Below are 12,683 nucleotides of genomic sequence, written 5' to 3'. Positions count from 1 at the left end.
GGTTGCCACTTTTCCTCCATCCAATCAGCAGCCAGTAAAAGCTTCAAAAAGGCGTTTCCTTTCCTATGTTTGTGGATGTGAAGGCCCCTTTGAGGGGAGAGAAGTTTGAAGAGGAGCCGCGGGCAGCAGGAGTCTTTCACATCCTTTTCTCAGCGCAGCACAGAAGTAAATGCATTCTCTCATCTTTTTATACACAATCAGCCGCGGGGCTGGGCCGTGCTTTTAATAGATTTTAATGTCAAAGTAAAAAAAATAAAATAGTTTTAGATTTCTTGTTTTGCAGGGGTCTGAAGCTCGGGGGAACTGAATTATCGCCCGGTTGATGGTATTTCCAGCGGGCAGCCGTGCATGCTGTCCGGGAAGGAGTTTGCAATAACACCGTGGGACTTTGCAACAAAACAAAACCACTGGACGAAAGAAACAACACGAGGAACTCAAATCTGGAAATATTTCTCTTTCGTAACCTGCGTCTTACTCGCTGGAGTTGTGCAACTTTTTAACTAGAAATGGTTGGCAGGTTGAACTTGCCAAATGTATGTGAAGGAGATCCACTGGATATGAGCTGCAGGGCTGATAGAGGACTTGACAGCCCGGACTCTGGGTTACCCCCGAGCCCGAGCCCCAGCGCCTGGCTGCAGCCTGTGTGCGCGGATAAAGCCGGGGGCGTGAGCCCGGTGTCTGAGGACGAGGGAAGGGGCTCCCTGGTAGGTAGCACTGCTCTCTCACTACATCCTGTGATTTTAAGCAGCGTACGGACTCAGCTGAACATTTGTTTTAAATGCCAGGACATTTCATAACTTGCGATTTGATATGGAAGATTTGTCATAGTACTAGGAATTTACATGTATGAGAGTCTTATAGTTTCCACAAATGCTGATGTTACATTGTTGTTTATCCTACAGATTCCAGTTTGTCTTGCGCTGGTGTAAATGATGCACACAGGAAGTTAAGCCCTGAAATTGTTGCTGTGGGCCATACCCACTGGTTTTCTGACTCTCTACCTGACAGTTTTTACTTAAATAAATCAGATATTTGTGAAGGTTCTTTGACAATAACATTTTAGGCTTGAAGCATGTTCTGACCAACTGAAGAAAGTGGGTCACTTCAGCTTCTGAACTGGGCCAATGAGAACTTATTGAATTGGCTCTCCATGTGACAATTGTGGTTGATTTTTTTTTTTGCATTGCAGGTTCCAGTTTTACCCACCGCAGCTGTCCCACAGCTACACCCGCTGTCCTTTGGAGAAGGCATAGCACTTGATCCATTACCACCGAAGGAAATAAGGTGGGTTGACTATCATATGACTGGTTGTGGGCATCATTGGACCAGCTGGAGGAGTGTGCATGTCAGTACATGTCGGTCAAAAAATGCCACACCATGAGGACAAGCAGGCTTTAGTATTTTTACTTTTAATGTATACCAAAGTGGCTGACAACTTCCAAGAAAGCAAATGACAGATTTGTGAACTTTGTGTCGTACTGTAATTAAATGACTTTTGAAGGTGGGACGCAGGATAGTTCCACTACATTGTTTTATACCAAATGAAACCATTGCACTTTCCCCTTCTCCACAGATACATCTCATCCGTGCACTACAACTCGGACCGCCACTTCATCCAGGACGTGGATCTGCAGCCGTGGGGCCAGGGCCTTGAACATTGCAGGCAGACTATCATGGCCTTGCCCCACAGCACCTGGCGCCACTACAAAACACAGCTGGACTTCCAGCCTCGCCATCGCCCGCAGCGCTTCAAGAGCACCACCATCATCTACCCCAAGAAAACCAGCGCTGTTTACACCACAGAGCTGAGCTACGATTGCCGCCGACTATCCAGGCGATTCCTCTCCAGTGTGGAGCTGGAGGCGGCTGGTCATAGAAAGCTACCTCAGTGAGAGGGGTGGGCAGGTGGCTGGGGAAACGCAAAAGCGGTCATTCGCCACGGTCCCCATGCTGTGGCTCCCATAAGGCTGGCTGCCAATGACCTGCTGTGTTGTCTTTTTACAGTTGTGTAGCCTATGCTTTTAAGTGCCTATCCCAAGCTGTGGACACAAAGCATCTGTGCTGTGGATGTTACAGGTAGCAGAGATGTTGTATGTATGATATGTATGTATCCCTGCCAATGAATGAAACAGTGCATTGGCATGGATATTTAATTAAGCGCTTCAGTTTGTTAGTCAGTTAGAACTGACTTATATGGGCCGAGATAAGGAGAATACTTATTTGCCCTCCGCAAAGTCATTCTCCTCATGTCATACCAAGTTGGTCAAGCCTGCAGAGTGATTGGTTTTTAAATTTGAGGCCTGTCACAGTTCATAGAATTTGTTTTGAATTAATCAAATAGAAGAGGACCTTTTAGAACTGCTAACTTAGGATATGGATAAGTGACTAGTATGTGAGGGAGAGGAAAGGCAAATAAATGTGGTGCTGGAGTTTTGGGTGCACGCTAAGAAATCACTAGCTTATCCACACTGTACAAAGGATGTGGTGAAAATACTTAACACGTGTTTTGTTTCTTCACAGGGTATTGTGTATTTCTGCACAACATAGCACAAGCTAAGCTCTCCCCAAGCCTTTTCTCTGGCCACTGTTTATGGCTGAGATTCATGATGTGTTATGTAAATGTTGATAGATTAAGGGAAGTTTTCTATTCATGGTGATGTGTAAGCTAAAACTGATTTTAGCAGGTAGTGTAGATGGATGGTGAGAGTGGAGTTTACTGAAAAGTGGATCGTATTTTTGATATCACTCACTGGCTTAGTAGTGAAAATAACAAGCTGCATTCCACTGCTATCACTTTCTTTGGCTTGACTTGGATTGAAATTGTATTTATTCTGTTGAAGTTTTTGGATCTGAGATTTTATCAGCTGATTAACGGGTCTTCACAGTCATGGCAAGGGATATATTTGTGATGCCCCTTGTGCCTTATCGATATATCTGTTAATGCTTCTTTTTGATATTTGTCACCTATTCAGTGCCAGTTTGAAATAAAGTAATAACGTGTTCATTAGTTTATCAACTTTGTAGTTTTTGAGGAGGTATTTCTTGTCCTTTTTCAATCGATGACAGCAGAGTTTATTTTTCATTATTTGGTCTGTGAAAATGATAAACACACAAGCATTGAACACAGGAAGATATTGTATAAATTCTGAAAATGGCTGATCAAGAGACATAATTTTCCTCCCTTGCACATGGAAACACAGGTACCTCTGTAAATTGCACTGAAACATCATGGATAGATGGATGTGCTGCCAAACTGTTCAGGTAGGAAAATGATACTATTTTGGGTGAATTATCCCCAGACCACATGGAGAGATGTTTTCACATAATTGTTTTGCTTCACTGCCCCCTTGTGGCCCCAGAGTGAAAACACTGTCAAGAACTTGATTTGATTCCAGAGCAAAGTTGATCCTGTCCATCATACTTTCAACATAATAAAGCTTAATTTTGACTTATAAAGATTTCATGCTGACTTAGTGGTACACAGTGAAGACACTGGGTGAAGGGAACAATTAAGTTAATATGGAAAAATTAAAAAACTGTCATGGTATCAAAATGATGTCACACACAATCACTATATAGTATGTATAGAGTAGGTAATATTACAAATCCAGTGCCAGTATTAAGAAAACGTCATCTGGAAAAGTTGCTCCAGTTGTCACTCTAAAAGAGTAAATGAGTATGGTGACAAACTGACATAGAAGACGTTTTAACCTCTGCTGATATCAGTGTGAGGTATGTAATTTTTAAATTCTTATTTATTCCACAAACACACTGGGTATTACATCCAACGCACAATCTTTTAAAGCGCTAGAGCTACTTTTCCCTACGGAACCTGAAGGCAGCACTCTGACATCGAACGACAACATTTTGTAAGAAAAAAATATCACCGTGTAAAACCTAAACTGGTTACACTGGAGAATGTTTGTTTATAGGTAAAAGCAAACAACAAAAAGAATAAAATTAAATTAAATAAATTAAATAAACACACATTGGGTTATGTGACGTATGGGTTCAGAGGTTGTAAACACACGCCCACAGTTTTTACCCGCATGGTGGACAGAAGCAGCGTAGTTTTAATGTTGTTCCGAAGTAAACCCAGCTATATTTATGTATCAGCATGCGACAGTCTGCGGTTTTAGATTGTGTAACCAGTTTGTGTTTGTCTTTGAAACAATGAAATAGACGCCAGACGACAGAATCCATCCTCAAACCCTGCTCTACTCGTGGATATTGTGCTGGTTAGCTTGTTGTGCTAACTCGCTATCAGTGCTACTTGAGAAGATGAAGACCTGTAATGGAAACACCAGTATAATGGACATGTTTGAAAAGGGAAAAGTCCTGAAAATATGTGCTCCTATGGTTCGATATTCAAAGTAAGTGGAATCTATTTTCCATCTGCCATTGTATTAATTTCCTTATTTTTGAAGAACTGAACTACATTAAAGGGGGAAGACACTTAAAATGCATCTAACTTTAACATTATTTGTCCCCAAGTGTTTAATCGAGTTATCTGCTCTTCTACCTTCAACACGATGGGACGTACTGTAGGTACAACTACCATTTATTTTGTGTCTTTCGCACACTATGCTCAGTGAAGTCCACTCTTCCATAGGCTTGCATTCAGGTCCTTGGTGAGGAAATACGACTGTGACATCTGCTTCACCCCAATGATAGTTGCTGCTGACTTCATGCGATCTGTCAAAGCCAGAGACAGTGAATTCACTACCAATGAGCGTGAGTAGCAACATTGTGATATGAGCTGTAGTCTTGCAGCACCACCACTTCTAATGCACTGCATCTTTACACAAGGACGTAAGTCTTGCCAGACAAGTTCTTTTAATTGTGAGCTTTGTACATGCAGCCATGTTGCCATTACCACGTTTTTCTGACTGTTGTTTTTTTTCCCTTTCCTCCTCAGGTGATCGGCCCCTGATAGTGCAGTTTGCTGCCCATGATGCCCAGACTCTGGCTGATGCAGCCTGTGTTGTTGCACCTTTCTCAGATGGAGTTGACCTCAACTGTGGCTGTCCCCAGAGGTGCAGCTGCTGACAGTAGGCCCAGATACATTTTGGCCTCCAGTCGCTTTTTATTACTCTTTTATTTTTCAGCATTTTGATTTTACAGAGGGTTAAAAGCTAACAGTTTGTTTGGCTGATTCATTTCCAATGGCAAATTGCATGTGGCTGTTTTCATCTTTATTATTTTGACCACTATTTAAGTGTTGCAGGGATACATAGACAGAATTCTTTGTCAAAGTTGTTTGATTAGTTTTGTTGTCGTGTTTTCAGATGGGCTATGTCAGCTGGGTATGGTGCTTGCCTCATCAACAAGCCTGAACTTGTGAAAGACATGGTCAGACATGTCAGAAACCAAGTGGACAATTCAAACTATACAGCGTCCATCAAAATAAGGTAAAAAAAAAAAAATAAAACCCCGAACTGCTCTGACTATTCCAGAGCTTGACTGGTAAATATATTGCATGTGTGAAAATACATGTAGTTTAATTGTTAACATACAGCTGTGACTTCCTGTGTTAAAATTGGGGTCAGAACCAAATAATAATAATGATATTAATATTAATTATAATAATTTAGAAGAAATTCATGTCATCCACAGAATTCACAAGGACCTGAGGCGGACAGTGGATCTCTGCCAGAAAGCTGAATCAGCTGGTGTGTCATGGATTACGGTCCACGGCCGTACAACAGAAGAACGCCACCAACCAGTCCATTATGACGCCATAAAGACAATCAAAGACAGCGTGTCTGTGCCTGTCATTGCCAATGGGGACATAAAGTACCTCCGTGATGTGGAGTCCACTCACCAGCTTACTGGTGTCGACGGTAGGTTTGTATTCAGCAAAAGCGTGCTCTTGAAGTACGCTAATAAACTTTTAAGTAAACAAGTATACTTATTCATGTATGACATATGCATAAATGGCAATATTCCTTTCTTATTAGGTGTGATGGCTGCTCGGGGGTTGCTTGCTAACCCTGCCATGTTCGCTGGCTATGAGGATACTCCTTTGGAATGTATATGGGACTGGGTGGACATCTCTATAGAGCAGGGCACTCCATTCACTTGCTTCCACCACCATCTTACCTACATGCTGGAGAGGGTTAGCTCCCAGCCTGAGAGGAAAATGTTCAATTCTCTGTCCAGTACCTCAGCTGTAATAGATTACCTCCAGAACACATACGGGTTGGTACAAGATCTGGGAACATGAGTATGTTGAAGTGTGACACATTTGATTTTAACATTTTTGTGCCAAATAAAATTGCAGTTGTATTATAATGTCTGTCTTCTTTACTGCTACATTTTCTCCAGTCAAGCCATATCTAAGTTACTATATAGCTAATTAAACAGAATATCAAGCTATTACTAGTGCTCGTCTTGCTCAGTGAGTAGATACTGAGGCTTGGGATTTTTCTTCTTCTTTGAATATCTACCACAAAATCATCAGCTATGAATGATATTACAACTAATAATAGATCTTTTTACTCAATCTTTCTAGTTAGAAAAGATTTTTTTTAAATCCTATGATATGCTACTTCACCTGCACATCTAGCTTTTTGGGAAAGTAATGTAATTTGTTTTTATTGATAATGATGACTTTGCCATGTGTCCGTTTTTGCAGTGTGAATGCACACCCAGTTGGCATTTTATAAAACTAATTCAACAGTCCTGTAATAAATCCTAACTTAATGAAGGTTGTATTGTTCAGTTTTTGTTGAAATTATTTTTGTTGAGATGTTGATTCAACTGTGTGATCATTTCAGAGGATGTAGTTTGTGCTGCTGTTGAACTGTATTACATGATAGAGGAAGGTTTGTCTGTTGTTTAGCCTACCCTCACTGATATAAACGGTGTGGACAAAATAATAATACAAAATAACACTTGTCCATATAACACAATGCAATTCAACAACACTGTAAATTGCAGCCTCCAGATCTACCACAAAGTTGAATCAACACCTATTAAAAACAGTTTCAAGACATGCTGAACATCATAACCTTCATGAAGGTAGAATTTATTATAGGACTGTTATATTAGACTGTACTAATTTTAGCTAGGTGTACCTAATAAACTGCCAAGTGATGTACGTAAATACCAAGCTAATCAATTTACATCACTGAATGTAAATTTCTTAGTTCTAATGACGACATGAAAGGTATATGCCGGAAGTCGGGCAATTTTGTCTTCAAAGTAAAGCAATGTATGTCCTTTATCCACGAGAAAGGACTGCGATGCACAAAGGTAAGAACAGACAGTGAGATTTCAAATGTTAATTCTCAACCATTTAACAAGCAAAAACGCGTTCCCAATCCATATCAATGCTTGATATCAACGAGGCAACATTTTATTTTGTAAAATTAGACCGGAAGCTTGATTTTTCAAGTGAGTTGCCTGTAACAGGAAGGGAAGCGGACAGATAAACTTTGCCTTAGTTGATTTCAGAAGTGAAAAAAAAGGTAAGTTGTGCATTTAAATGCTCGAGTTGTAACATGAACTTATACACTTACCTTACTGTTTTTTTTAACCGGCTAGTTAGCTTTCTCTAAGTCCCCCAGGTTAGGTTAACGTTAGCTTGTAGTTAAGGGAATAGCTTCCGTTAATGGAGCACTTGGTTTAAGACTGCATATAGACAGGGGTTGTAAGGAGGGAAATAATTTCTAAAGGCCTCAGTGTAGGCTTTGGGCATTTGCCTCGAATAAGCATATAAACACGCAAAAATTGCTTGTGGTGGCTCTGTAACTGTAAGCTGTAAGCAGGCTACAACAACGTGAGTTTGACAGAGCTAACCTAAGCTCCTGCGTTTTTACGTTAAGGTATGTGAAGAACTGGGTGGACGAGAAGCTTAACTTATCATTCTTCTCAACAGAGGCCGCGTTGTTGTCCTTTTTTTTTTTGTCAGAACTCACTTCTTACCTGACATCCTTAAAGGCTTCATGTCTGTCTTTCTCAGGCCATCCTCATAAGCCCCCTGCAGAGATGACGTTGCAATGGACTGCTGTGGCCCTCTTTCTCTATGTGGAGATTGGCATCCTTGTCATCCTCTGCTTACCATTCATCTCTGCCAGGAGGTAAATAATAGTCACTAAGAGTCATACTGTGTGCATATTGAGTTTGAATTACCATGAACAAAAACAGAACAAGGTGTGCTGTGCTGATGTGACAAATGGACTGTGAGTTGTAGCGATCCTGCAGAACACTGTGTATATTGTTATAGTATAGACCTGTTACATAGTGCCTGTCTCTAAATGTTTGTACATGCATGGTTGCAGGTGGCGGATTGTTTTCCAGCTGAGGATCTGGAACTTCATGTCGATGTTCTGGAACAAAGTGTTTCTCACTATGATCATAGTACTCATTGTTCTCTTCCTTGGTAAGTGTAACATCAGCTGTTTCAATATTTTGGACACATCTCTGTAGATGGATCACAACTTATAAGTTGGGGATGTAAACGCAGATGTTGTGAACTATTTAAAACATCAGCCTCTGCGCTGAGAGGAAGCTTTGGGGTTGCTAGTGGATGCTACAATTGAACTGGAGAGTGTGTCTTGAAAAGCTCAAACTTGAAGCCACATTTAATCTAGTCAGTCTCATCACTGGAGACTGGATTGCTCTTGGCAAAATCTTAAAACTGAAACCTCTATGAAGATGGCACACGGAAGAAAAGTTGTAAATCTAAGCTTTCTGGTTATAACTCATGGTGTGCTCCTTTTTCTTTAGATGCTGTTCGTGAAGTGAGAAAGTATTCTGGGAAAGAACTCGGCACAGATGCCAAGCTGCAACCGAACATGTTTGACCACCTGCACATGAAGCTTTTTAGAGCCCAGAGGAACCTCTACATCTCTGGCTTTGCTGTCTTCCTCTGGCTGTGAGTCTGCTGTATACACTGATACACAAAGGATGTGCTAAAAAAAACAAAAAGCAAGCATATTAGTTAGTAATGAAAATAGGTCACCTTGAGCACCAAATCTTCACCTTGAACCAGGTCTTTCTCTGACCCCATTTATTTTTCTAGGGTTATGAAGCGAGTGATCACCTTGATTAACCAGCTGGCAGAAATGCATGGGACTACTGCTGCTCTTCAGGCACAGGCTGACAATGCTAACCAGGCTGCCAAGAAATACATGGAGGACAATGACCTGCTGAAACAGGTACGTTCCATGCAGGTATCTGTTAGAGTTACAGTTAGCTGATAAAGACCTGTATTGAGTTCATGTTCTTTGTTTTCATTTATGTATTTCAGACTCTGATGAAAGGGAAGGGTGATAAGGCTACTTCAGAGGGCATGGAGCTGTTGAGAAAGGAGGTGGAGAGACTGAAAGAAGAACTGAAGACCGCAGGAGATGGTTAGTATCCATGTACTTATCCACGTGTCCTCTGTAAATGTGCCTGTGTTGCTTTTACACACGTGCAAGTATTAGTTTTGTATTCTGACCCCAAGAAAGTTGGTATAAGAACTGTAGACTTCAAAACTTGTCACTTGATGATGATAATGCCCTGTGTTGATGTACGATTATTTCCTCTCCAGCCCTGAAGAAGTCCCAGTCAGAGGTAGATGTCATGAAGAAGCAGACGGACGGCCTCGCCAGGGAGTACGACAGACTGTTGAAAGAACATCAGGAGCTCCAGGTAATGCCAAGTCCTAAACTCAGCAGGATAATGACTTATGGGGTCATTCAGTATTTAGATACAGTTAGTCTACTGAAAAAGTGCAGGGGTCCATTTTTTGTTGCTTAAACATTACAAACAAAAGGTTGTTAATATTAGTGAATCTACAGCAGTTCACATTGTCTTCCAGGATCTCAACTAAAAAAACATGTAGGCCATTTTAAAGTCTCGTATTTTTTTCAACCCCCCCAACAATGCATTTATATTATCTAATCTAATCTGATAAATCTGAATATAACATATTATCTGATGTTTACTTTTATTTTCTCATGTCCTTTCAGAATCTTCAAGATAGTGGAAGCAAAAAGGATGACTAGTTGTTGTAAAATGTTTAAAAGGTTGAAGTGTTTGCACAGCAACTTAGCCCAGTTGCGAGAAAACCACGGCAACAAATGCTTTACCTTCATGTATTATACTCATCTTACACCGTGTGTCACAATGCATGTCACAAAGCCAGAATTGGCTCCTTGGAAGTACAGACGTTTGGCTGATATCAGTAATGGTTTTAAAGCATGGAGGTGAATTTATATTAGGGCTCCAGACTGGTTTAAATGAAATGAGTAATATTTGATGGTTTCCTGTTACTGCCTGGTGCAGTGTGACTAAGAGGGTTGCTTTTTCAAGTGCACACACTATCAGGCAGATTAATTGTACAAGGTAATTGGAAAAAAATTCAGTCAGTAATCAACCCAGAGCACTTAATATGTTAAAGAAATATGCAACTAGGGCAGGTGTTGTTTTGTGGTTGTCTGGGCCCGGTGCGTAGCAAAGAGTGCACGATTTGTCAAATGCTAGAGCTCTCTATTGATGTGGCAGCCAGCCTTGAATGTATTTTGATACTAAAGATTTGTTATGTATGTACTTCTGCGTGTAGACGGGACAGCTGCTGTCCCCACTTTGAGCTTAAATTCGGTCATGTAAATTCTGTCTGTGCTCGCATGGCTCATCTTCAGGTTTTTATTATGCTCTAGTTAGTGTTCTGTACTTTTTGTAACCTGAGTAGTTGTGGTAGATGCTAACGGTTTGACAGCATCCAGCACCCAAATGTTTTTTTTTTTTCTATTGGTTTCCTGCTTTATTTAAATTTGCAAATGCTGATGAAACTTTTCCGTAACATATCTGTGGATATAAATAAAACAGAATATCTGTAGGGATAGAAAATTGAATTCATCCATTTCTGATCTTATCTGTTAGACTTTAAATAGATTTATGTTTCTGGGCCACAGAAGGTCCGGCTTCCGTTATGCTGTATTTGCTGGACTGCGAGTTTAAAGTGTTTATTTTTGGGTTAGAGAACCACTTGTTCTGTGTGAAAAGGGGCTGTCTTACATTTCTGTTATTCAAACAGAGCCATGTCACTGTGAAAGAGGAGCTGACATTGTGCAACTAGATGCTTCAGTGTTTCCCAGTTTTTTAATGGTAGAGCGATTATTGCATGGGTTTACTGAATTTTCTTTTTCAGGTCATAGAATTTAAAAATGCCTCTTCCAGTTGTGTTGTTATACTTCTGTTATAGACAGAAATCAGAATGAAGTGCCTTGTAGGTGGATGCAGTACAGTTTGTTTAATAAAGATCTGTTTCTTTATCTTGGGTCTTGTTTAGAGCCTAAGCATGTACTTAATGAAACACCTTGAATAAATAACACCAACACATCATTTGATTGGATATTAAAAGTTTTATTTTAGTATTACATTTAAGATATTCTTTAAAATTTTACAAAAATAATCCAAGAAAATTATTTACATTCTGATTTCTTTAATGCAAGTAAATGCCTTACATTATTTAGATGACTTCCTTCTATACCCCTCGCTGCTCCTGTCTGAGTCTGAACTTGTGGCCACCTGTGCCTGAAACTGAATTCAAAACAGTCACCACATAATATATGTTGGAAAAAATGGTACATATCAATTTTGGACATAAAATCTTACAAAATGAGAAACATTTGTCTTGCGATACAGCAGCTAGTGGACTGATTTCACTTCGAGAAATCATTTTGTCAGATTTCATGAAATGGCTTCTGATTTTCGGATGGAGTTGTTTATGAGCATAAAACCTGAGAATAGACCATGATGTTTCTGTTTGTGGGTTTTGGCACAGGAATTCATGCATATGTAAAAATACACAGAAAAACAAAGCAAAAAAACAGACCGACCAGTGAAGCACTATTGTATAGCAATGGCTGGAGACGAGGGAGCAGAGCTTTTACACATCAGAAACACAAATGCACCTAAAAATGTTGCCTAAAGAGTGGGACAGTGTACATTATATCATTTATCAGTGTTTCAACAGTACAAATTCTGCCTCTTCAAAAGGCACGATACATGGCAACCACCAGACACAAGGGCAAGCGTTCACTTCAGTCATCTGTTTCAAACAGCAATGGTTGTTTAATACCAGAGCCCAATGAGGCCCATTGAGATTACTCTGGGCAAATTCAGTCTAATCCTAATTATCAGTGTTAACAAGTTTAGTTGACTGTGTTCTTAATAAAAAAAAAAAAATCCTCAAAAACACCATGAAAAGATGTGGTACTGCCTCCCTCTGGCCGTCATTGATATTGAGATCAGAGCAGCCTCCATTAGACACAGAGGTAAACATTTTTAGTGGGTATGATTACCAAAGGAACAAGTTCACATCCAGAAAGCGCACAACACGAACTGCAATTGACCTAACTTTGGGCTTCAAGTAAGAGACAAACATTTCAGAGTCAGTCAGAAATGAAACCTTTTTTTTCCTAAATGAATGTAAAGACATATTCACTGGGAAATTTAAAAGTAAAATGAAATAGTATTCTGATGTCTATCTGCTGAAACTGTCTGAAAATTGCTCTCTACTATCAAGCAAGACAGATGACATACACTATTTAGAGGTAACTGTTGAGTGAATGAGGCACAGATGTCAAAACAACAACAGCCAAGCCCTCTAAAAGTTAATGAAATATATGTTCAAACACATATTTCTAAGACAACCTGCTTATCTTTTCTATTAAGAATTCTGAAAA

General features: G+C 40.0%; 2 protein-coding genes across 4 annotated transcripts; both read left to right on the top strand.

Annotated features, from left to right (window-relative positions):
• The first annotated feature begins 89 nt into the window (after positions 1-89).
• On the top strand, positions 90-3,002 carry rflnb (refilin B). 2 transcript variants are annotated; one of them, XM_041047253.1, is made up of 4 exons: positions 94-165; positions 284-704; positions 1,190-1,284; positions 1,574-3,002. In XM_041047253.1, the coding sequence occupies exons 2-4, from the start codon at positions 507-509 to the stop codon at positions 1,890-1,892; spliced, it is 612 nt and encodes a 203-aa protein (XP_040903187.1). In that variant the 5' UTR covers positions 94-165; positions 284-506; the 3' UTR covers positions 1,893-3,002. The 2 variants fall into 2 exon arrangements, with proteins under 2 accessions (XP_040903186.1, XP_040903187.1); XM_041047252.1 differs by having other exon boundaries at positions 90-704.
• Positions 3,003-4,030: 1,028 nt separating this feature from the next.
• LOC121187112 (tRNA-dihydrouridine(20a/20b) synthase [NAD(P)+]-like) lies at positions 4,031-11,337 on the top strand. Of its 2 annotated transcripts, XM_041046226.1 has the most exons (13): positions 4,031-4,373; positions 4,613-4,734; positions 4,919-5,036; positions 5,289-5,411; positions 5,617-5,843; positions 7,459-7,472; positions 7,993-8,084; positions 8,286-8,386; positions 8,734-8,881; positions 9,029-9,164; positions 9,257-9,359; positions 9,542-9,642; positions 9,963-11,337. In XM_041046226.1, exons 1-13 carry the CDS (start codon positions 4,282-4,284, stop codon positions 9,996-9,998), a joined length of 1,413 nt encoding a protein of 470 aa, XP_040902160.1. In that variant the 5' UTR covers positions 4,031-4,281; the 3' UTR covers positions 9,999-11,337. The 2 variants fall into 2 exon arrangements, with proteins under 2 accessions (XP_040902160.1, XP_040902159.1); XM_041046225.1 differs by lacking the exons at positions 7,459-7,472; positions 7,993-8,084; positions 8,286-8,386; ... (3 more) ...; positions 9,542-9,642; positions 9,963-11,337 and adding an exon at positions 5,961-6,294.
• The last annotated feature ends 1,346 nt before the right edge of the window (positions 11,338-12,683 follow it).

The sequence above is a fragment of the Toxotes jaculatrix genome, chromosome 9 (assembly GCF_017976425.1).
Source record: "Toxotes jaculatrix isolate fToxJac2 chromosome 9, fToxJac2.pri, whole genome shotgun sequence".
Lineage (NCBI taxonomy): Eukaryota > Metazoa > Chordata > Actinopteri > Toxotidae > Toxotes > Toxotes jaculatrix.
This window is presented reverse-complemented; position numbering and strand designations above follow the sequence as displayed.